The sequence below is a fragment of the Myodes glareolus genome, chromosome 18 (assembly GCF_982192425.1).
Source record: "Myodes glareolus chromosome 18, mMyoGla1.1, whole genome shotgun sequence".
NCBI lineage: Eukaryota > Metazoa > Chordata > Mammalia > Rodentia > Cricetidae > Myodes > Myodes glareolus.
Genome location: NC_142043.1, coordinates 61,303,138 through 61,328,498, shown reverse-complemented (window position 1 = coordinate 61,328,498; position 25,361 = coordinate 61,303,138). Strand labels below are relative to the sequence as shown.

Sequence of the window (25,361 nt, the reverse complement as noted above, 5' to 3'; positions counted from 1 at the left end):
TTAAAGTGGGAGGCCTCTGGCTTCGTCCCCTCCCGCTCAGTCCCGGGCCGTCCCAGGTCCCCTCCCTCCTACCCACTCGGCGCCCGCATCTCGGGCCGTCAGGACCGGGCCTCTCCTTGGAAGTGCCCAGATGACCTCTTTTTGGAAGTGCCTAGCCAGGTAAGCTTCATGTGGGGTCCAGCCTGACTGGGGGAGAGGAGAAACAGGGTTCAGGTGCTGCACCTCAGGGATCTACGGTGGAGGCTGAGTTCTCAGGGGTCACAGTTCTAGCCAAACCGACAATCCAGCCCCGGGTTCTAGTATCCAGCTGGCCCCTAGGTCTATGCCGTACACAGCCTGGTTGGTGTGCAGGTCTCCTCTTGGTCTGAACTCCACAGCTTTCTACTGACCACTGATGGTCCAGACTCCCCCTACTTCACTAGTCCACAGAGTGCCTGGCATCTGGTCAGACCCATGGCCATCCCTAGCAGGTCTGAGTTATCTCTGGCCTGGAGGCCATCTCCCGAGGGTTAAGGAACCTCAGTGGGAGGACATGGTGTGACCTGGACTTGGACACAGGCCCTATTGTCCTCTCTGCAGGCCCCAGGAAAGGGGATTCCTCCTGGGGAAAGTAGCTGCTACTTGAACTAGCTCCTCAGATGGACTTCAAGGGTGCTCTGTGGGCAACAGAGGAGTCTCAGGTCCAACGGGCGGGCAAGCCAGATACTCTCAAGGAGACACCAACCCTCACGCTGAACCTCCTCGGTGTTTAGGGAGAGGCGCAGGAGCTGAGGGACCCTAAGATGAGGGGGGTCCCAAGCTAATAATATCTGTCACCCTCGGCTCCATCCCACCCCTGGGACTCCCCGGAGCACAGCTGGAGCACAGAGGATAACAGTAGAGACACCTCCCCTATCGACAGAGCAGCCCTCATGAAGCCTGGGTCTTCAGGGACTATCCCCGTGCTCACCTCAAGACATGGAGCCAGAGCCACAGAGGGACCAGGTACCTAAAAAGAACATTTGAGGTCCAGATTAACTTGCTGGGTTGTTCCCCCCAATAAAATGGTTCAGGCTCTGAGGCAGCACACACTTAGCAAGAAAAAAGAAAAGGAAAGGGGCATTTGAAAATTCCTCTTACAAATATTGGCTGTGAAGCAGGTATCTGCGGTCCCTTAGAGGGAAGAGGTAGGGCCAGGAACGGGATTTGGACCTAGGGTTCCAGGGAACAGGTGATGTCAGGTACCACAGACCAGACGGGGGGGGGGGGGGGGGGCGGCGCTGAGTATGGGGGTGTAGAGCAGCCATTCTGAGGACTGTGTGTTAGTCTTGGGGACAGTAAAATTCTCTGTCTACTGAAATGGTGTCAGGGAGCCGGCACAGACTTTGGAAGAAGCAGACGAGGCTGCTGCCACTTGGGCAGTTTGTCTGCTGGAGAGTGAGCTCCTTCCTGTCCAGCAAATCCAGGCAGCTGTGCTTTGGAAGGGGCCTCTCAGCAGGACTTGGGAAACACTGGGCACCAGGGGCTTTCTGATAGGACTCTCAGAGTCCAGGATGAGAGGGACTGGGAATTTTCACAGACCCTGGCAGACACCAGCCATACCCACCCTCTTGGAGGAGTTCTGCTTTCTGGTCTCAGACTAAGCACATACTGGTCTCAGCTAGCAGGGAGTCTGGGCGCCTGGATACACAGTGTAGATTGACTGTTCACAACCCAAAGCACCCGGTTAAGATGTGGGGATGGCAGGCTTTCTAGAACGCAGATGGTTAGTGTGGTTTTTGTTTATGTGTCTGTTTTCCTTTTACATGGTCCCACATTTCAATAAGTCAGCCTTGCTGTGTCTCTTTTTGCTCATTTATGAAAAGTGTAAGAATCTAGGGAACTCCTACAAATAGGCAGGGATTATGGGTACCACACATAAGCAAACTTGGAAACCCAGCCTCTGCCCTCAACCCTGGGGCGAACCGTACTGTGAACAGCATCTCCAGGGATGCAAACTGACCCACTGCAGAGCCAAGGCACAATACTAGCTAGACGTGGGGTACCTTCCTAGTCCATGTGGCAGACAGGGAAACGATCATGGAGTGGGGAGCTCAGTTCTAGGAGCCCCTAGAGCCACGTGTTATCAGACACACCCACAGAAGAAGCGGGGCAGAACCTGTGTCCTTTGGTCTCTGCTGATCTGCCCATCTTGGTGTACAGTGCCTTGCTGTGGGTTTGCTCTGCCTCAGTTATGCAACGTTATCTGATCACTGACCATTTGTAGACTTATGGTGATTCGCCCGGCCACAGTTTCCCTGTGTTCCTAATAGATGTTCTTTTCTCTTCTTTCTTTCTTTAACTGCTTGGCTATGTGGTGAGACCCTGGGGAGGGAGGGGAAGAACTAAATCTCTGTATTCATACTTTGAATGCATGAAGACATACCCAGAAGTGGAAGAGTCATAACTTTTGGCAATTCTGTTTATCATTTTTTGAGAAACCACCAAGGTTTGACACCAGCTTCACCACCTTACACTTTCAACAGCAGGGTCCCCACCGTGTGCTTCATTTTGCTTCATATCCCTACCACTTGTCATTTCCTGATTGGTTGGTTTCAGAGAGAGAGAGAGACATGTATACACTAGGACTCAGACCTAGGACCTGTGCATGCTAAGCAAATGCTCTACCGCTGAGCCACACCCCCAATCCTGCTCTGTAGCTATTTTTAATATTAAAGAGGTGTGTAGAACTGGTTCATGTGTTTCCACTTTTATCTATGATTAACTTGAGTTTTCTTCAAAAAGTTTTTGTTGATCTAGCTACAGGTCTTGTCAATTTTGTTTGTGTCTTCTAAGTATCAGGTTTAGTTCATTGACTCTCTCCATTTTCTTTAGTATACACCTGTTTTCCTCCACTCCCCATGGATTTGCTCCGTTGTCCTTTCTCCACTTCCTTACACTGTAAGGTGGGCTGTTGATGTGAACTCTTTCTTAGCTTTGGTGTGGGCGTTTACAGCTGTGTGCCTCCTCTCTTAGCATTGCTTCTGCTGTGTAAGTTTTGGAATTTGTTTATTGGTCTTTATTCATTTTAAGTGTAGGTGGTTTTTTTTTCTTTTAACTCTTTGGTCCTTGGGGCCCATCACCCAGCTCCCAAATAAATCACACACGAAAACTTACTCTTACTTATGAATGCCCAGCCTTTGCTTGGCTTATTTCCAGACAGCTTTTAAAAAATTATCCTGTCTACCTTTTTATCTTTCTTCTATATTTCTTTTTTTTTCTCTGTAGCTGCCTGTGTAGCTGGGTGGCTGGGTGGCTGGGTGGCTGGGTGGCTGGGTGGCTGGCCCCTGGCATCCTGTCTCCTTTTCTCACTCCCCCTCTCCTCTCTCTTTATTCTCTCTGCCTGGAGCTCCACCTCTCCCTCTCCTGCCTCGCTGTTGGCCATTTGGCTCTTCATTAGACCAATCAGGTGTTTTAGACAGGCAGAGTAACACAGCTTTACAGAATTAAATGCAACACAAAGAAATGCAACACATCTTTGCATCATTAAACAAATATTCCATAACATAAACGAATGTAACACATCCCAAACTAATATTCCATAACCCTTGTGCTTTTTTTTATTTGTGGGTTGTTTTAAGAGCATAATGTTTAATTTCCACAATTTTGTGATTTTCCGAGTTTCCCCCTTGTTATTAATATCTACCTTCACTTCTCTGAGGCTGAAGAAGATGCATTTTTGGGTGTCTGTCATGGCAAAGCTATTGACCTGGGCATTATTGTGTCTACCTCCCATTGCCGCAATTCTCTTCCCCTCTGGACAGTGTGACTTCCCAAGGACTTACAGGACTGAAACTTTATTCCCCTTATTCTCCTCTGTTCCCACTTTGAAACCATACATGCATGACAAAGCCATGAAGTGACCAGGGGATATTAGAAAGTTTCTGCAGGTGCCCATGGACAGAGGCAGGTGGTGGGGATCAGAAAGAGCCCGAGAAGGCTTCACGTTTTACTCAGGCTGATTCTTGTCACAGAGGCAGCCTGAAACAGTTAAACACAAATGAGAAACGTCAAGTCATCAGAGAGGAGGAGATTCTGAGGTCCAGAGATACTCCATTATTAGACTCAAATTTCCAGTTTCCAGGAAACTATCACACAGAACGTAAAGGAAGAGAATTGCAATGGGAGATAAACAGTGCTCACATCAGTAGATGTACCAAGAAAGAAGGGGAGGCATGGCTCAGGGGTAGAGTGCCTGACTGAGAAAGGGAAGAAATAATCACTAGGACCTCCGTGTGAAAACAACTCAGTAGGTTTACTCGACAAAGACTTTAGAATAGGCATCTTTAAAATGCCTTAAAAACTAATGGAGGATATAAATAAATTTGAGAAATAATGTATGAATAAAATGAAAATGTCAATGAAGAGCCAGAAATAACTCAAAATAAATGAAAAGATCTGAAAGTACAGAATTGAAATAAAAATTTTTACTAGAGAGAGTCAGAGGCATATCTGAACAACTGGAAGAGAGAATCAGTGAACTTGAAGACAGAGAAGGGAATTAGTCACCCTGTGGAAAGAGAATTCTTGAGAAAAGTGAAGGAAGTCCAGGGGGTCCCCGTGGAGCATCATCGAGATCAACATACGCTCTATAGGAGTCTCCTAGGGGAGAGAGGGCGGGGAGCAGAGAGTTTGAAGAAATGATTTCTGGGGGAAACCTCACAGATTTGATTAATGGCACAGATATAAGCATCCAAGAAGCTCAAACTCCAAGCAGGATGAACTCAGAGAGGCCTACATTAAGACCCATCATAATTTAGCCCCAAGGACGACATCTTGAAGGCAGGAGAAAAAAAAAAAAAGAATGAGTCGTCGAGTACAAAAAAGGAGCCTTGACAAGTTTACTGGCAGATTTCTCGTGGAATTTGAGTCCAGAGGCCGAGGGTCAATATAGTCAAAGTGCTGAAGGTAAAAGACTATCAGCCAAGAAGCCTGTTTCTAGCAAATTGTTCTTTGAAAGTGAGGGGGAAACAGACCTTACTAGATCAACAACAGTTGAGCAAGTTCATCATCACTTCCCTTTCCCTGAGGAGGACGCTAAGGGAAACCCCAAAGGCTAACATGAAGGATGATGGACAATAACTAAGCCATAAGAAAACATAAATATCTCAGAAAAGGGAAATGTGGGCAACTGTTAAAAGCTAGTGTTACTGTAGCCATGGAGGGGAGCTCCAGTGTTTGTTTTCAGAAATGATTTGGAAAACTAGTACATTTTAAAGAAAACAATTATTAGTTTAAAAGCTGGTGTTTCCATTTTTATTTGTAATTTCAAAGTCTTTTTGCTATATAATTTAAGAAACCAGTATATTGAAATGTTAGTTATGGGGATGGAAAGATGATTCATCTGTTCAGAGCACTGACTGCTCTTCCAGAGGACCCAGATTTGTTCCTCAGCACCCACATGGCAGCTCATTACAGTATATAACTCCAGCTGCAGGGGATTGAACACCCTCTATTAGCCTCCTTGGGCACCAGTCACACATGTGGCGTACATACATGCATGCTTGTAAAATACATATCCACATAAAATAAAAATAAAATAGAAATTTAAATATGTACTAGTTATGTTTTGAAATTATAAATGGTCAGCCTCTGTATATCTATAAATTCTATCTATAAATCTATAAAAGCCTTTTACATCTATAAATTCAATCAATCACAGATTGAAAATAAAATAGTATCCATGCTAAATATTGACAGACCTTTTACTTCCCGTCAGTGTCTTTAAAATGTCATATAACAAGTATTTATATAGAATTTCCATTGTGCTTGACATAAACACCAGTCTAAAGATGATTTCAAGAGTATAGGAGGATATACATAAGTTATATGCAAATACTATGGCATATTATATAAGGGAGGTGTGCAGGCAGACATGGTGCTGGAGATGGAGTTGAGAGCTCTATATCTTGATCTATAGGCAACAGGAAGTGAACTGAGTCACTGGGTGTAGCTTGAGCATTGGAGACCTTAAAGCCCGTCCCCCACAGTGACACTCTTTCTCCAAGGCCACACCTACTGCAACAAAGCCACACCTCCTAATAATGTCACTTCCTTATGAGCTTATGGGAGCCAATTATATTCAAACTACCACACTCGTGTATAGTCTATTTCATCATTTTTAGAGATAGGATCGTACTCTGTAGACTTGGTCTTGAGCTCATGGCTTCTGTCTCAGACTCCCAAATGCTGTGATTACAAGTGTGTGTGCAATACCTGACACCTTCCATCCTCAGCATCGAATATGCTGTTTGCTGATGCTACTTCTTTTTCAACTAAAATCCTGTAACATCTGAAATCCAAAGTACTTTCCGTGATTGAAGAAATTTCCCAGATGACAAGTTAAGACAGAGTCTCCCCAGGAGCACAGCCACAGAGAGTCCATTGGTCTTGCTGCACCCACAGAGGGGAAAAGGCTGCCCTCAGTCTGCTGGCACCTGGTGGAAAGTCATACTAAAATTCACTGTACCTGACTAACCCTGACCAACTCAGTCCATACCAATGCCCATTGTGAAGGAGGATCAGGCTATAGGAAGCAGGGTATGCCCAGAGTCCCACACTGAGCCTAGGACCTGCCCACAGAGTAGTGAAGTGGGTGTGTTTCTCCCTTCTCCTATTCCCAGTGCAGACCCCGGAGTGGGGTGTGTAAAGAGACGCTGCTCCCTGGTGTTTCCAACCCTCTCAAATCATCCATCCATGTGTACTCTGCCCCCAGACAACATGGGAAGGCTGGATGTCTGAATCCAGTCTAGAACTGAGCCCTGCAGTCAATAGAGTTGGAGAGCCACATTTCCCCTATGGCAATAACATGGAAGCCCCTGTTTCCTCAAGGAATTACCAGCTATGTGCATTCCACCCTGGGAGGGCAGCCACGTGTTTGTGGGAGTGTCCATAATGGGCCCCGGTTTTATTGCAGGACGTCAGGGCACATGACAGCTATCAAGATGCTCCAGGGTTCTTTTTCTGTGTTCCTGCTTGGGGGGCTCTTGGGAGTCCTCCACGCTCAGCAGCAGGAAGTCATCTCTCCCGACATCACCACCACCGACAGGAACAACAACTGTCCAGGTACCTGGGTGGGGCTCTGGAGTTCTGGGGCAGAAGTTGTATTCATAGGGTGAGGGTGGGCTAGCCCTGATTTGGCAAACCCTGATGGGTTTAATGTTGCCGCCCCCCCACACACTCCAGAGAAGGCTGACTGCCCCGTCAACGTCTACTTCGTGTTGGATACATCGGAGAGCGTGGCCATGCAGTCCCCCACAGACAGCCTGCTCTATCATATGCAGCAGTTTGTACCGCAGTTCATCAGCCAGCTGCAGAATGAATTCTACCTGGACCAGGTGGCCCTGAGCTGGCGCTATGGTGGTCTGCACTTCTCGGACCAGGTGGAGGTGTTCAGCCCACCCGGCAGCGACCGGGCTTCCTTCACTAAGAGCCTCCAAGGCATCCGCTCCTTCCGCAGGGGCACCTTTACTGACTGTGCCCTGGCCAACATGACACAGCAGATCCGGCAGCACGGAAGCCGAGGGGTGGTCCACTTTGCTGTGGTCATCACCGACGGCCACGTCACAGGCAGTCCGTGTGGGGGCATCAAAATGCAGGCTGAGCGGGCCCGTGAGGAGGGCATCCGGCTCTTTGCTGTGGCCCCAAACAGGAACTTAAATGAGCAAGGCCTGCGGGACATTGCTAACACCCCTCATGAGCTCTACCGCAACAACTACGCCACCATGAGACCCGACTCGACTGAGATTGACCAGGACACCATCAATCGCATCATCAAGGTCATGGTGAGCGGCTGGGATATTGTTAAGAGGTTAAGAATATTGTCTACTCACCAGTGAGGCAGCAGTCAGAGTTCAGTGGGTCCCCCTGTGAGTGAGGCAGTTGGTGGAAGTCAGGGTCAAGTCCTCTCATAGCCACCAGCCCACCCAGACTCAGGAAGCATCACACAAGTTCCCAGGCTCAGGCTAATCTGGTCTCTGTCTTTTCCGCAGAAACATGAAGCCTACGGAGAGGTGAGTTGTCCTGTCATACAGCCCAGCCTGTGCTGCCTGTTGGCAGCCAAGACTGCTGACCAAGCAGAGGGCCAACGCCACACTCCTGATTGCCCAGGGCCTCGAGCAGACTGGAGCGGCAGAAGGACTGACGTCCACCTGCTCCGTGGGGCCGGATACTCTTGAGCTCACATGAAGCCCTAATCCATCCCCAATCAAACGCAGGCTGTTGAATCCCTAGATGGCTGGTACTAGAGTTATCTACCAAACACATGACTTCTGGAGAAGCTAAGGCATGTCCCAGACCGGGGGCTTTATCTAACCCAGAGTGGAAGCCATGTACCTGTCTCGGGGTCCTTCAGCCTTGGGTACCCAAAGTCCCACCCCACTCCTTCTGTGGAAACATGCCATCCTAGAGCAGCTACTTCCAAGAACGGCAAATCAGTCCCCGTATACAGATGGTGCCTAGCCATAACCAGAGTTCATTGGTCCTTGCTTATCTCAGCCTCTCTTACCCCAAACCTGGCTGGATGATTTGACTAATCACCGGCCCCCACCTATCTAGTACCCTGTGGCTCTGGTCCTTCCTTCCACTCTGCTTGTCTGTATGGGTGTTTGGGAGCTTCCTCTGAGAGACTGACCTTATGCCTGTCCCGAGTCCACACCCAGCTGGGGACTTGTCCCACCAACCTGATCTGCTGTTTGTTCACCTCATTTCAGTGCTATAAAGTGAGCTGCCTGGAGATTCCTGGGCCCCATGGACCCAAGGGCTACCGAGGACAGAAGGTAAGAGGCCTGGAGAGTGTGTGGCCCATGCTTTAGGAAGCCCCTGACCTGACCTGCAGGAATTCCACAATGAAGGCCAGCTGGCTATGGATAACTCTGCATTTCAAGACTTGGGAAGACTAAACTTCAGATTTTATCCATTCCCTTCTAAATGGTATTTTGAGAAAAGTAGGAAATGTTTGAGAAGTTTTTTAAAATATGCCACTTAAAATTCATTTGTGAAGCAAGTAAACATGCCCATAACACACAAGGTTCCTTTCTGTCGGTGGCGTGGTTGCTGATTGATGTGAGGCATCCACTTGGAGGTTTACTTGATTCTAGGCTTTGAGGAATCTGCTTTGAATGGTTACCTGGCATTTTCCTAACAACGGAGCTGTATAAAATGAATCCCTTCCTATTTCACCACCTTAGCGTCTTTAACCAACAATTCATGTGTCAGAAAGCAGAGGGGTAGGAAGGAGATGACGCCAATCACATGCAGAGACTTAGAAAGGGGGTAGATCATCCTCACACGCTTTTTCCGAGTACAGTGATTGAGAGCCTCTACAGCAGCAGGTAGCTGGGTGAGACGTCTCCTGCGCCAGCCGCTCCCTGGCCCAGGGTCAGCTGTGGTCTGGGCTATGGTACTGAGGTCCTGAGCCCCAGCATCCCCAGCTGAGAAGCTGCTCAGCCCCATTTGCAGTGTAGCCCTCATGGAGGGCTGTCATCAAGACTCGGAGAAGAGAGTCAGCAAGAGCCTGGTGGGGACCACCGGGGCTCTCAGGGGCATCTGACCCTGTCCCAAGATGTTCCCACCTGGGGAGGGATCAACAGCTTCTGCCATACCACCTCTTGCAGATGACAGGATTCCCTTGCCTCAATTTACCTTTTACCCTGTCCTCTACTTTTAGGGTGCCAAGGGCAACATGGGAGAGCCAGGAGAGCCTGGACAAAAGGGGCGACAGGTAAGGTCCCCACATAGCCTCTGGCCCCTGACCCACCTCCCAACCACTCTCCCCGCCTCCAGGGTTGGGGTCACACCCAAGGTTCATTGTTCCTTCTTCACAGGGAGACCCTGGCATCGAAGGCCCCATTGGATTCCCAGGACCCAAGGCAAGTTCCCTACCTAGGGCTAGGATGGGAGAAGGGAAGTGGAGGGAGGTCAGTTTGGGTCAGTTCCCCACCCTGCCCTTGGGGACGTCCACAGCCCAGCCCCTGTTGTCAAAGAAGAGGAATTCCTCTACAGTTTGAAGATCACTCCAAAACTGCATTCAGCCCGACCCCTCCTCTCTCAAGCATGCGTTCAGGACCCACATATGATTTCTAGGCATGACAGTCACTGCTGGGTCTCGGCTGTCCTTCGCATCTGTCTCTCCAGGGTCCCGCTGCACTTGCTGGCATGCCCTTGGTAACACTGTCTTTTCCTTCTGCCCTTAGGGTGTGCCTGGCTTCAAGGGAGAGAAGGTAGGTTGGGATGCTGCACAGGGCATAGAGAGCCACTGTGCCCTGACAGCACACAGCATGTGGGCTCCTGGAGGCAGACCAAGGTCTCCCCCTTGCATGGAGGCAGACCTAGGTTCCCCCCCAACCACTGCCTAGAGGCAGACTGAGGTTTCCCCCTACCTGGAGGCAGACCAAAGTTTCCCCCCTGCCTGGAGGCAGACCTAGTTTTCTGGCCTCATATTTGGGCTGGGGGATCTTCATTTGCACCCCAAAGACAACAGTATCTGTGAAGCTTGGAAACTCACTAACACTTCGCTTGCCTCCTGCACAGGGTGAATTTGGATCAGATGGTCGGAAGGTAAGCCTGAAGGGATGGGTGTGCCCTGCCATGCTGCTCCGAAGGAATGGATTGGGACTAACCAGTTCTTTTTCTTTCTTCGCCAGGGAGCCCCCGGCCTAGCTGGCAAGAATGGAACTGATGGACAGAAGGTAGAGTCCCCAGCCCAGCCCGGACTGCCAGCCACTGCCTCTCCCTACATGCTCATAAGTCTATTCGCACAGAAACGTACTACACACACACACACACACACACGTGCATGTGGTGAGGACAGTCCACACCCATGCGCCTGACCTGGTCCTGGGATTCTGTCATGGAGACAGAATGCAGCAAAGTGGGAATCACCCCACCATTCTGTGCTCTGACGAGGGTACAGCTGGCCCTGTCATACAAGGTCTGAGTGGCGCCATCACTGATGTGTGTAGACCTCCAGATCTACCCTCTGATATTCCCTCTTCTTCTTTCAGGGCAAACTGGGCCGCATTGGACCTCCAGGTTGCAAGGGAGACCCAGGAAGTCGGGTGGGTAACTTCACCATCCTCCGTCTATCACATGAAACGTCTTTCAGGGGACATGGCTACCAGGCTAGGCTGGAAGCAAGTCTTTGGATTCTCTCTTCTGCCCAACCTCTCCCTGCCTGGTCTTCACCCCAGTCTTGAGCTCTTCTAGTCTTGAGGTCCCAACCCACCCACCCCCAGGAGCCTATGAGCCAACCCTTGGACATACACAATTTCCAGACCAGGTGGAGCTCATGGTCCTAGGCTGGGAAGTTCTGAAACTTGGATGCCCATCGAGGGCAGTGTTAGGCATGGCTCCTGTGGAGCCGGGACCTCAGAGCCTGGGTGAGCAGCTATGGGACGGCTCTGTGTTCTTGACCCGTGGGAAACACAGTCCACCATGGCAGCACTCAGAGAAGCCTTTCTCACCTCCCTCAGGGCCCCGACGGATACCCTGGAGAAGCCGGGAGCCCAGGCGAGCAAGGAGACCAAGGTGCCAAGGTAAGGACTTGGCTAGTAACTCTAAAACAGGCTGTCAGCACCCTCAGGAACCCCTGCTCTGGGGCTCCCTATGCCAGCTCACATCGGGGTGAGGGGACAGCCCAGGCTGTGAAGCCTAGCAGGGAGGTCCCATTCTCAGATTCACTATTCAAGAGCAGGGTCACCTGTAGCACAGCTTGCCCACCTCCCCTTTCAATCGGGCAGAGACCCTAAAGGGAGCTCCAGTCACTGTAGTTCCTATTCCCCGAGGCCCTGTGACCCTCCCTTGCCCTCGGTAGCCTGGACCTTTACCCACAGAATAGTCGGCCTTCCCTAGGAGACCAGACCGTGCCCCTTCTGCCTGCTTCCTCCTTTGACTCTCCTGCCTAGCAATCCTGCCATCACCAGGGCCTCTCACATAGGGCTTCTTCCCCAGAGGGGGCAGCAGACTTTACACTGGGCTCATGGGTTGGTCTTTTGGGCACCATGGCAAATTCCTCCCCCATTATGCCTGGCATTCTGTGTGCTCCAAGAACATGGGGGAATTTAGATGATCCTGCCCCACTGCCCCAGTACCTGTCCATGCGAAAAGCTGATGTCACCCCCAACGCTTCCAGGGGGACGCTGGCCGCCCAGGACGCAGGGGACCACCAGGAGACCCTGGAGATAAGGGAAGCAAGGTGAGTTGCTGGCCCGCTCACCACCCTTGCCCAGGATGTGATCCACGCGGTTCTATGCCCTCATACGTGTGGGGAGGGACGGTACAGGATGACTAAGGGAGACATCATGTCCTAGCCCTGGTGCGCTCCTCAGCCATGCTCCCAGCCGTGCTGAATTGTCCCTGCCCCACACAGGGATACCAAGGCAACAACGGAGCTCCTGGAAGTCCCGGAGTGAAAGGAGGCAAGGGAGCGCCTGGCCCCCGTGGACCAAAAGGAGAACCCGTGAGTTTACTCTAAGTCTCTCAGCCTGAACCAGGCCCCTGTTTTGGGCTCTTCTGGGGCACCTCTGGGGCACCACTTTGGGCAGCAAGGTTGATGAAGGGACATTGTCAAATGGCACTGAGGATGGGCAGAACCCTCTGTTGCCCGCCAGCCCTTTCATTACTGTCCCTATAAAGCTTCCCCAGGACTGAACGTGGTGTAGGGAACCCCATCCCAGGGCTGATCCTTAGAAGAGACAGTCTGAGAAGGCCCAGTCAGGGAATGATCAGGAATGACCATACTGGTTATCCAAGCCACATCCCAGCCATTGACCAGGACTTTCAGCCTGACCAGGAGCACCCATATACCGAGTCCTGACTCCCCCGATGGGACAAAGCTGGCACAGAAGCAGTATGAAAATAGAGCCACAACCCCAAGCAGATATCATCGGGAGGCAACACCAGGCTCCGGTCCCCAGTGTCCTAGGGAGGGCAGGGCTACAGGTGGCCCACGTGCGCCCCCGCCCCCCGGCCATCTCACTCTTCCCTCGTCCTCACGTCCATTCTCTACAGGGACGCAGGGGAGATCCTGGAACCAAGGGCGGCCCAGGCAGTGATGGTCCAAAGGGGGAGAAGGTGAGTTGCTCTGTAAAGACCCAAGGGGTCTGCTCTGGACTCTCCCCAGAAAGCTGAGGGGCTTTGGTCCCTGCACTGTCTGAGACGGTAAGAACCGGACCGGCGAGCTCCCACTCCCAGCTGTCTGTGAGGCTTCTGGAAGGGCGCCGCCCATCCCATATGTGCCCTATACAACTACTTAGGCTGCATGCTGCTCCGTCTTACAGTATCATCTCCACGTCAGACATACACGTTCCCGCAGCTCCCACTGCCACAGTGAATGGCAGTGAAGGAGTTCTCCTCTGAACTGGTTAGGGTCCCTTCGCCCCTGGAGTGGCCTCAGCAGGACTGACACTGTTGGTCTGTGGGGATGAGGGGATGTCAGGAGGAAGAACACTGCCATTCTGACATCGCCCTTCACACACCAGTGCCTTTGTCCTAGTGGACTGAATAGTTCGTTCCTCTAACCCCGTCACCCCATCCCCCTAATACTGCCTCTGGAGAGGGGAACTCAGAGTTACTCCTTGGCAAAGCCTGACCAGACCTGTCTTCTCACAGGGAGATCCTGGTCCTGAGGGGCCTCGAGGCCTGGCTGGAGAAGTTGGCAGCAAAGGAGCCAAGGTATGCAAGGCAGAGGGTGGCAGATACCAGACAGAAGGGGGCTATCTCCAGGACAGGAGGTAGCAAAGGCCAGGCTGGAGGAAACTGTGCCCCATAATCTTCCTGCCCCACTTAACTATCTCGCAGACCCAGCCAAGGCAAGACCACTGGTGGGCAGTGGGCCCAGGGCAGGTTGACCTCACCCTGAACCACGGGGTTGAGGTCAGGACTCTGTACTATTAGACCTCAGCACCTCACCGTCTTCCCCTCATTTCATTTCTTCTCAGGGAGACAGAGGTTTACCTGGACCCAGAGGCCCCCAGGGTGCTATTGGGGAGCCTGGAAAACAGGTTGGTAGCAGGACACTAGAAGCCCTGAGGCCATGACAGCACCCTGCCCCCAGGCTCCCACCCACTCCTAACCCCGTTCTCAATCCCTAACTTCTCCACCCACTTCAACCCTCCACCTGTTCCCCATCTTGTTCCATAACTCCCTACTCCCTACCCTTCCCCCAACCCTTTATCAACTCCCCACTCTGCTCCCAGGCCCCTAGCCCACTCCCCACTCTGCCTTGGACCTCCCACCCACTCCCCACCCTACTCCACAGTCCTACAAACCCACACTTGCCTACTCTGCACTCATCCCAACTCCTAACCCCAGGCAAGGTGGCGGCCCTGGTGCCAAGACCTACCATCTTCTCCGAGCTGGTCAAAGCAGGTTAGGTCGTCACCATTTCAGGTGACAAGGCCACCTCTGACTGCTCTCCTGCCCTCAGGGATCTCGGGGAGACCCTGGTGATGCTGGACCCCGTGGAGATTCAGGACAGCCAGGTCCCAAGGTACGTCCCTTCCTCCTGTCGATATGGGATGGGGCCCAAAGCAGTTGCCTGTGGAGGAACCCAACAGGAAGGTTTCAAGAGAAGCTTGGAGGCCTGGAGGAAGAGAGAGGCCTCCAGTGAGCCTCCTATTCCCAGCTCCTAGTGAGACTGGAGAGCAGCTGGAGACCATGCAACCTGTCCTCTGCCCTCCCCAGCAATGACCTGCCTAGGATGATGGCAGGGTCCTGAGGGATGGACAGCCATATGGGTACCGCATGATCCCAGTGGCCTCTCTAGTGTGTGTCACAGCCCCTGGCTTATCTGGCACATCAATCGCACACACTCCTGTCCAGAGGTGGACAAGCAAGGCGAGGCTCACACTTTCTGTTTCCACCCTACACAAGATACCCCAGTCCTCATCTGCACTATTTGGACACCGCCTCTTTGTCAGTCATTTCTACTAACTCAATCTTCTCCTTCAGGGGGATCCTGGAAGGCCTGGATTCAGCTACCCAGGACCCCGAGGAACACCCGTGAGTCATGTCATAGAAGAAGAACCCCCAGGAAAACCCTGTGGACTGGGCCCCAAGGCTTCTGTGGTTCCCTCGATGTGGGACTAGGAATAGGGAGGGGACGGGGCCACCTGTCAGTTGGTGCAAAGGCAGATCCAGCCAGCACCCAGAGACGCCAGGGGTCAGACATAGCTCAGCATGTGTGGGTTCTGTGGCCTTTACCTGAGGTGTGTGTGAGCTTCTATACAAATTCTAATATCCAAGAAATCATGAGGGGTGACCCCAGTTCCAGGGGAGGGTGGGCTTCTCTGCCTGTAGTTAGACTTGGAGTCTGTGACTGAGCCACCTATTAGACCTTTGCTTGCTTTACAGGGTGAAAAAGGAGAGCCTGGCCCACCAGGCCCTGAGGTACTTGGGGGTCTCGTCCCGGTTAGCCTTTTCCTGGTGGGGTCATGGAAGTCCTGCATGCCATGTCCACTTGGGAGCCATCTTTCAGGCATGTCCTTGGCCCAAGACAGGCCACATGAGCCCTGGCTGGGCTTTAACTGATGGTGGTTCCTGTGTTGTGTCCTTTTCCAAACAAAACCCAGGGCTTCCCTGAAAATGCCCAGAACTCTGAGTGTGGCTTGTGCTACCTCCGAGCTTCTGGAAGTCTGTGGAAGGTCCTGTCATGTGGGGTGGGTGGGTGTATGCCACCCACTGCCCACAACTAACATATGTCCTGTGTCACAGGGAGGCCGAGGAGACTTTGGTGTGAAAGGAGCACCCGGAAGGAAGGGAGACAAAGGCGAGCCAGTGAGTGTCACCATCCTATGCCCAGGGCAATGGGCTAGCACATGAGGCGGGCCTGAGATTCCTGGGAAAACACCCAGCCTGTCTGACACCAAGCCCTTGACGGGAACGTCAAACTCAGAGGCCTCCTCTGCTCTTCACCCCATCCTCAGCCAGCACCTCCTTCTGGTCCGTTGGCACCAGCCTGGCCCATATCGTCTTCACTTCCATGTCCCTAGCACCCTTGGGTATCTAGGTGGACGTATGGATGCAGGAGGGACAGTGAGGGCAAGACAGCACAGATAAGGATGGGTGGCAGATGATGGTGGATGGATGGATGGATGGATGGATAAGATGGATGGGTGGATGGATGGATAGATGGGTGGATGATGGATGGATGGATGGATGGGTGGGTGGATGGATGGATGGATGGATAAGATGGATGGGTGGATGGATGGATAGATGGGTGGATAGATGATGGATGGATGGATGATGGATGGATGGATAGATGGATGGATGGATGGATGGATGGATGGATGGATGATGGATGGATGGGTGGATGGATGGATGGATGATGGATGGATGGGTGGATGGATGGATGAATGGGGTTGGCAGTTCAGTTCAGATGGAGGGATGGCAGGCTGGTGGACAGGTCATGGATAAATGGGTAGGTAGATTGGGCACACAGAGTGACTAGATGACCCTAGGATGTAGCAGCGTGAGTTATTCCGTTATTATCTTTGAGTTCCTCAGTGGCCTTCTACTCTCTCTTGCCTACCAGGCTCTGATAACGGCAGCTCAGGACATTCCTGGGGTGATATCAGACTCAGGATCAAATGGATGATGCAGTCCTTCATGCCACTGTACTCCCAGCAAAGGCCATTGATAGGGGACAATACTTCTATGGGGCAAAGAGACCTCCCAGGGCTATACTGAGCCTACTTCCCTATTCCCCCTCAGGCTGATCCTGGTCCCCCTGGTGAACCTGGCCCTCGAGGACCAAGAGGAATCCCAGGACCTGAGGTAAGCCACCTCTATCCCTTAGGTCCATAGCTCCTGGGCCAACCAGGCTGATGTACACAGAGCATCCTGGTTCTGCCCTTAGTGGGCCCATGAGTCGATACGCACTGAGTGGTGGCACCAGGAGTGACTTGAACCCAGCAGTCTCACCTCTCACGGCTGCCCTTTGTCTTCCAGGGAGAACCTGGCCCTCCTGGAGACCCTGGTCTCACGGTAGGTGTCATGTAGTGTGGAGTCAGGATCCTTGTTTGTAAGTGTCCGTCTCTCTTCTAAAAAGCAAAATCCAAGAGCATCAAGTACAGAGGGTTGGCAGGAGCAAAGTCAGAGGAGGAGCTCAGAGGGCAAAGTTAGCAGGCATCCAGGCAGAGGTCAGAGCCAACAGGTTTGAGGTTGACCAGAGACACGGTCAGAAGATGAATCAAGGCTGGCAGGGGGTTGAGAGGGCAGAGTCAGCAGTGATCAGGTTGGCAAGGACAAGACCATAGGGTAGGAGTTAGTGGATGGAGTTGGCATGGGTAAGGTCATAGGGCAAAGCTGGAGATGTGGGTACCTCTACTCCACATATTGGCACAGACACCAGCAGACATGGGGTCAGGGACTCCTGTGGAAGCTCTCATGCAATGGCAGGTGCTCCCTGCCTAAATGCACCCACTGGGGCTGTGTTGCAGGAATGTGATGTCATGACCTATGTGAGGGAAACCTGCGGGTGCTGCGGTGAGTTCGCCTAGTGCAAAAGTGCAGGAGGGATGGAGTATATGGGGTGGGATCACTCAGGGTATCCCTGGCCGTGTACCCTAAGGGTCTTCACACGCTCTACCCACTAACCCTGTCATCCCCACACACACACTTCCAGACTGTGAGAAGCGATGTGGTGCCCTGGATGTGGTCTTCGTCATTGACAGCTCTGAGAGTATTGGCTACACCAACTTCACCTTGGAGAAGAACTTCGTCATCAATGTGGTCAACAGGCTGGGCGCCATTGCCAAGGACCCTAAGTCTGAGACAGGTCAGTGAAGGCCATGAAGGACCCTGAGGCAGAAATCAGATCCCTGCCTCTAGCCAGGATCATGGCTTCGCCTGTGATTTCATTCGAGGTGGCTGGTAGACACTGTTCCCGCTTTTGTACCCTTGTAGGCACACGCGTGGGTGTGGTGCAGTACAGCCACGAGGGCACTTTTGAGGCCATCCGGCTGGACGACGAACGAGTCAACTCCCTGTCCAGTTTCAAGGAGGCTGTCAAAAACCTGGAGTGGATTGCCGGCGGCACCTGGACGCCCTCTGCCCTCAAGTTCGCCTACAATCAGCTCATCAAGGAGAGCCGGCGCCAGAAGACCCGGGTGTTCGCGGTGGTCATCACAGATGGGCGCCACGACCCCCGCGATGATGACCTCAATCTCCGGGCCCTGTGTGACCGAGATGTCACCGTGACAGCCATCGGCATTGGTGACATGTTCCATGAGACGCACGAGAGCGAAAACCTCTACTCCATCGCCTGTGACAAGCCGCAGCAGGTGCGCAACATGACACTGTTCTCTGACCTGGTGGCTGAGAAGTTCATCGATGACATGGAAGATGTCCTTTGCCCAGGTGAGTGGTGACACCCAGCACCTTTGCTCCAGCAGGCTAGTAGGTGACCACCGAGGGCCCAGCAGGAACTAATAGAGACCTGTTCTCTTTTCTCTCTTCTAGATCCCCAGATCGTGTGTCCAGAACTTCCCTGCCAAACAGGTAACACGGGTGCCTAACCCTAACCCCAGACAAGCAGAGCAGACCCAGCATCCTTCCTGTTCTAATAGCCAGGGATGCTGCAAAGAACTGTGCAGTCTCAAGGGTGTACCATTGTGGAGGTGCTTCCTTGGGGAGAAACCCTTGAAGTCCACCCCTGGCATGGTAGAGTCAGGAGCTCAGGGTGAGGACTGGCTCCTGGGAGCATATAGTGTCATCCTGAACCCCTGTATGGTACCATCTGGGCAGAGACTGCTGGCCTGGCTGTGCTTGATGCTTGGCCACTGACCAAAAAGGCATTTCAAGACAAAGGGAGTCTCATCCAAGAGTCTGAAGTCTCCCTACCACTGGGGACTCTCCTTTTGGTCCATGGGGGCCTGGCCCTGGACAGATTTAGCTAAAAGAACCATCTATTTGCCAGGGCCTGGCAAGCTCTTGTCAAAAGATACAGCCCTAAAACTGATGGGCAGAATGGCTGGTGTAAACTATGGGGGAGGGGAGGGCAAGCATGCTGATGCCCACCAGTAGTGGACTGGCTTTGCTTCTAACCCTGCAGCTGCCTTTGTGGCCTTCGTGGTAGGAGGCTGGAACCCGAGCTGATACTCCCAGGGGAGGGTAGAAGGGGTCCCTGAAGTGCTGAGAGTCCCTGCCAATGCCTCCCCAGACACTGCTGCAGAATAACTGGGCAAGAGTCTCCGGGAGATGCCCCGGGGCCTCGGGAGCCTTGCAGTCTGCTCTGCAAGCCCTGCCCCTCCCAGGAGCATTGAGTAGGGGGTGGGCCGGTTCTGGTGGCCTGCTGTAGAGCTGGGCCCCAGGTGATAGTTCTTGTAGGGCCCACACTATGCGGCTGCATCTCCTTGCATAGACTTTCTTGGCCCCTCTCAAAGACAAGGTGGCCACTGAGCATGTGCACAGACCCTGAAACCGCCTAACAGAAGGGACCATGTGGACTGGGAGTCAGGGTCTCACATTATTCAGCAGAGATCATTACCAAGAAAACACTCTCAGGGCATGCCTTGGCCTCAGCCACCCCGAGGAGGATTGTGTGAGGCTCAGAGCATGGGCCCCAAGTTGCCAGTTCTGGTATCTGTCAAAGGCTAGGGGCCATGTCTGCAGGGAGACCCCCCAACCCCAGCTGCTGGCACCTTGATTAGCTCCCAGGTTGGACCGTACCTTTGGTATTAGACTGTAGCGCAGTACTGTACAGGATGTAAACCTTTAGTGAGGTTTGTGTAAGGGAGGTTGATGCTATAGATGGCTCCATCCCCGCAACACAGAAGCCAGAGTCTTGCTCCTGAGTCTTGGTCCCTGAGTCTTGCTCCTGATCGCAGTGGGAGACGTCCGAAGTGTGACACCAGCTGCGGGTGTCTGTGACTGTCTTTAGGGAGTAGAAAGTTCCCCCTTATTGAGCTTTGCCATCAGGACAGGAGGTGTTGAATCCTGTCACGTGCTTGTTCGTTGGTGACTCCTCAGGGGGTTTCTTTAGCTTTGAAAGCAATGGTCAGTCATGTTGATTTTCTGTTGTTGGGTGAGCCTTGTTTCTTGAGGCACAGCCCTGGCTCTTGGTCTACCTCGATTTTACCTGCTGAGTTTGCTCAGCTCATGCCTTATGGAGGAGAGTTTGTCTCTGTGTTCAAAGAGCTGTCTCTCTGCATCTTCCTTTCTGGTGATGTCTGTGTCTGGCTTGTATAGGGTGACTATGGGTGACAGGATGCAGTGGCTCCAGGATAGGGGCCAGGATCAGACAGTTTCTATCTGTGGGCACACCAGTTCTGGAGGGTGGCAAGATCAGGAGGAAATGGGGATGGCAGCCTACACTAAGAGCTTAGGACCCCACAAAGCGCTCCTTACTAGGTCCTCTCCACACTTCCCAGCTCCCTAACCCCCTTCTACTGACCTTATAAAGCACATTTCCATTCACTGCTATATGAAATTTCAAGGTGAATTAAATATGGTGTCTGGGGACACAGTGACCTTAGACGGTATCTTTACGAGTGGGGTCCTGGGTGAGCATCCTTGTGAGCATTTCTGATGTGAATACAGCGTTAACAACACACTTCCAACTCTGACATAGCCCTGATCTTCTGAGCCAAGTAGCCAGCCTTGTCCAGAAGCCTGCCTCAGGCTAAGCATGGGGTCAGTCCTTAGGGACTGTGGAGAGTGCCTGGCAAGCTCAAAACTGCAGGGAGAAAATTGGTAATGACCATGGCATCAAAGACTGCAGTGAGACCTGAGCACTGGTTGTGGAAAAAAGAAACAAGAGCCTTTAGGAAAGGAAGTGTCCCCAAGGAGGCCCGGGGTCCTGGGGCCTGGTCCTGTGTTGGACACGTTTGGGTTTCCTCATGCCTCCTTGGTTACGAGAGAAAAGGGAGTGAGTTTGGCCATGACATCCATTGAGTCATCCCTTCTGATCCAGCAGGCACTGGATGCCAGAGAGAGGGAGGAACAAGGGGGGGAGGGTAAGATCCAGAGAGAGGAAGATGCAACAAAGGAGAGAGGAAGGGATAAAGAAACAAAGAAAAAAGAGAAATAGAGGGAAGAAACAAAGGGAAGGGGGAACAAAGGGACAGAGCAGAAAGGGTGGAGAGAAAGAGGCAGATGGAGTTACAAAAAGAGAAGAGAAAATAAGAGAATGGGGAAGAAGAGGGAAGAGAGAGGGGGTGGCGAGGGAGGAGAGGAGGGAAGAAGAGAGGCTCTTGCTCTCCCATGATGTCTGCACCACTATCTCAGACCCTCAAGGATAGGTCCTGGGATAGCAGATCATGTCTGGGACAAAGTGTCAGCGGTGTGGTTCTGTCTGTGGGCGCTTTCCAGAGCTGACTCATCTAGGGATGCTGAGACGGAGCACTGAACTGGAGAAGTTTACAAGATTTGTGCACGTCTCTCAGTTGGGTTTGGGCGCTAATGCTCCATGCTGGGTTTCCCTAGAGCTCTATGGACACCCCCAAACTGCTACAAGGCTAAGTCTCCTGGGCTGTGCTGCTTGCTCTCAGCTTCTTTTCCCCAGCAGGCCTCCTGCCTAGGCCAGATACCACCACCTGCTCAATCTCTCCCTGGCTCAGTCTCTTTGGTCCTAACTACTGTCTGTGGTCAGAGGCCTAAGGAGGGCTGGAGGCCAGCCACATCCACTGGAGCCCCTAAAGTCTTCTCTGGACACTCCCTTACAGATGAACCATGGCCTGGCAGCAAGCCCCCGGTCACCTTCCTCCGCACGGAAGAGGGTCCGGACCCTACCTTCCCCAAGACCATCCCCCTGATCCAGCAATTGCTAAACGCCACGGAGTTCACTCAGAACCCATCTGCCTACTCCCAACTGGTGGCTGTGATGGTCTACACCGCCGAGAGGGCCAAGTTCTCCACAGGGGTCGAGCGGCAGGACTGGATGCAGCTGTTTATTGACACCTTTAAGCTGGTGCACAGGGATATTACGGGGGACCCAGAGAGTGTGCTGACACTCTGCTAAAGCCCTGGGGTTCACCATGAGCAGACAGCCCGCGCTAACCCCTCAATTCTTACAGCTTCCCAGCGCTGCCACCATAAGCTTAGACCTTAGGCCACGGGGACCTGCCCTCCTAGTCCTGAGGCCAGAGTCCAGAATCTTACCTCTTTACCGTTATTCTCTCTGGAGGGTCCTCCCTATTTCCTCCAGCCGCTGGCAGAGCTGCCATCCTTAGCTTGTGGGCACACTACCCCACCGTCACTTCTGTCTTCCCATAGCCTCTCTTTGTGTCTGTGTCCCCTCCTCTTTTGTCCCCCTCGTTCCTCTTTTTTACAAGGACATCAGTGACTGGATTGAAGGGCCCCCCTTAAGCCCCAGAAGTTCACATCTGGCAAAGGACTGTAAAGGGCATTAATATTGAGGTTCTTGAGATGTAAACTTCTGGGGATCTTTCAGCGGAGCTCTCCTGTGTTTGAAAGCACAGATTAGGATGGGGTGCTATCTGAGTGTTTGGGGAGGTCCCCTCCTTTTCTGCTTCTGATTTGGGTTCATGTTTGGTGTCAGGTATGTGTTTATAGCCTGCAAAAGCCATAGGGATGTAACAAGGGCTTTAAGATACCTCCACTTCTGTCATGCCCAGTAAATCAAAGTACCAGAGGTACCAGAGCAGGTCTGCCGGTGTGCCCCCAACACCTGTATGCCCAGCCAGGTCTCTGGATGTATAAAAGCATAAGAGTATCTGACAGGCAGAGCTTCTGATACCCTCAGTCACGTGACCGAGAACCATAAAGGCGTCCTCTCCTGGTGTGGGGAGTGGCAAGGGACCCACTGCAAAGTCACTAGCCATCCAGGTTAGCTCATGAACCTGGAATGTTCTGACTGAGCTCCAGGGAGCTTGTCAGGCTGGACTGATGTCCTTGTTCCTGTCTGTGCCCCTCTAGCCCAGGGTGAGACCTATCTTTCTGGGAGGGTGACATCCCCTCCCTGCTATGAGGTCACAGATAGAAGAAAGGACCCCCACAGACATGAACCACAGAGATCCTTGAGTCCCCAAATTCCAAATTACAAACGGATCTTCACCAGCCTTTCCTGGTTTCCCCCAGGCCCTGTAGCTGTTGATGTTAAGAAAAAGTACCCAAGCCAACAACCCCTACTGTATGTCTGCCTCTGAGTTTGCAGTAATAGCTGTGAGGGTGCCTGTCAGTTATGAGGAGCTAGGAAGTCCAGTAGTCTCCCACAAACAACTTTCTAGACACTCGGGGCAAATCTGAGCAGATTCCAGGGACGGTGAAGGGACAATAAGTTATGTGACTAGTAAGCTCTGTAAAAAGACCGACCCTGTCTGCAGGCACTCCCTGGCTCAGGGCTCAGTCTCAGGGGGAGTGAGCCGTGTTAAACATGTTATAAAAAGATGAAACCTGTAACTTAATGCATTGCTGTGGTCAAATGCAAGCTGGGCTAGTATACACAGGGATGGACCCTCACGCACCACCGGGGTTCGGTGGGGTGGGGGGTAAGCACTCTGGCAGCTGGGGCCTGCCTCAGTATCTGTGGTCATACATGACTGGAGTCAGGCTAGTCTCAATGCGATTCCCTGGGGTCCCAAATGGCTGGGCCATGGCAGCATGTACAGGTGAGCCGAGCTCATCTTCCTCTAGGGGGAGCCTAGATGGATGCCTGATGAATAGGGAGCCAGGCCTCAGCCCGTGGTCTCTGACACGTGCGTGGCGGTGTACGTGTGGCCTCGGCTTCCATAGTACTGCATGTCAGGGCTAGTGACCATCCCTTAGAGAAAAGCATCTCTTGGTGGCAGTGAGGCCACAAAGGGACTACCTGGACTCCTCTAGCCATACCCTAGCAGCATACCAAAGCTACAGTGAATGCCAGGACATATGGGTCCTTTCTCTTTCTGGGCAATGTGTGACTCAGACAGACCAGTTGGCTCAGAAGTAAGTGGCCCCTGAGAGAGGGAGTCAGGTCCAGAGGCCCTATCATGCCTCCCAACAAAGATGGACTTTATGTGAGTAACTTTATCTTGGGCTGAAGGTGGTCTTTGGGCTGCTGAGGGTCCCAGAGGTAGTTGGTTTAGGCTGAGACATGCTTGGTGACAAAAGATGGGTCTTCTGGCCTCTAGCCAGATCTCTAGTCCTCTAGTTTGGGACCACTTAAGAGACAGTCCCAGGGAATGGCAAACAGACTCCCAAAGGAGCCTGAGCCAATTACATCACCTGAGACAGCTCTGCTGAGGTCCATTGTGGCTGTGGGTGAAGCCCCAAAGTCCCATGATCTGGGATCCAGTGGGCAGGGTGTAGGCAGAGATGGGATGAGTCTCGATCTGGCCACCCCTTGCCCGTCTGGGCCCACCTTACATCTTCCCTGCAGAGCTATATGTGGCCCAGTGCACACAGCGGCCTGTGGACATTGTCTTCCTGCTGGATGGCTCGGAGCGGTTGGGCGAGCAGAACTTCCACAAGGCCCGGCGCTTCGTGGAGGAGGTATCACGGCGCCTGACTCTGGCACGGAGGGACGATGACCCGCTCAACGCCCGCATGGCCCTGTTGCAGTACGGCAGCCAGAATCAGCAGCAGGTGGCCTTCCCACTGACCTACAACTTGACCACCATCCATGAGGCACTGGAGAGAACTGACTACCTCAATTCCTTTTCTCACGTGGGTGCCGGCATCGTGCATGCCATCAACAATGTGGTGCTGGGTGCACAAGGCGGGGCGCGGCGTCACGCAGAGCTCTCCTTTGTCTTCCTCACGGATGGCGTCACGGGTAATGACAGCCTGGAAGAGTCGGTGCACTCCATGCGCAAGCAGAATGTGGTGCCCACCGTGATCGCTGTGGGCAGCGACGTGGACATGGATGTGCTTACCAAGATCAGCCTGGGTGACAGGGCGGCCATCTTCCGGGAGAAAGACTTTGACAGTCTGGCCCAGCCCAGCTTCTTTGACAGGTTCATCCGCTGGATCTGTTAGCACCTGCCCACCGTGCCCACCCATCCCTCCTCCATCTCCTCTCTGTGGTGCTAACAGGACCCCAGCTTGGCCAGTCTATGCTGGACTGTACACTGGGTTTTCCTGGAGAGTGAAAGCCGTTCTCCCAAGGTCAGGACCGGAGGACTCTGGACCCAAGCCCCCTTGCCCTCTTCAGCTCCCTCGGTGTCCCCTCCCACTTCTCCATCCTTTCCCTCAAGCACTGGGGGACCCCAGAGTTTCCCGCTGCCTTTGCCCCTCCACTCCCCACTCCTCTTCATGCATCCCACATTCCCTTCCGAGGCTGTCTGCTGGCCTGTACTAGTCTTGCCCAGGGCCCTGCCCTTCTCTGCCCATTTTTTCCTATATCAGATCAGACCTGAGAGCCCTATGTCACACACCCATTGGCCCAATAAAGGTTTTGAACCTCC

The 25,361-nt window shown here is 52.7% G+C and overlaps 1 protein-coding gene across 2 annotated transcripts; it reads left to right on the top strand.

Annotated features, from left to right (window-relative positions):
* Col6a2 (collagen type VI alpha 2 chain) lies at positions 1–25,361 on the top strand. 2 transcript variants are annotated; one of them, XM_048451422.3, is made up of 28 exons: positions 1–159; positions 6,935–7,083; positions 7,204–7,802; positions 8,010–8,030; positions 8,730–8,795; positions 9,686–9,739; positions 9,843–9,887; positions 10,212–10,238; positions 10,549–10,575; positions 10,662–10,706; positions 11,022–11,075; positions 11,490–11,552; positions 12,149–12,211; positions 12,386–12,475; positions 13,027–13,089; positions 13,627–13,689; positions 13,956–14,018; positions 14,444–14,506; positions 14,968–15,018; positions 15,370–15,405; positions 15,730–15,792; positions 16,729–16,791; positions 16,966–17,001; positions 17,457–17,502; positions 17,642–17,794; positions 17,923–18,375; positions 18,478–18,516; positions 21,681–23,381. In XM_048451422.3, the coding sequence occupies exons 1-28, from the start codon at positions 131–133 to the stop codon at positions 21,974–21,976; spliced, it is 2,820 nt and encodes a 939-aa protein (XP_048307379.2). In that variant the 5' UTR covers positions 1–130; the 3' UTR covers positions 21,977–23,381. The 2 variants fall into 2 exon arrangements, with proteins under 2 accessions (XP_048307379.2, XP_048307378.2); XM_048451421.3 differs by lacking the exon at positions 21,681–23,381 and adding an exon at positions 24,335–25,361 and having other exon boundaries at positions 2–159.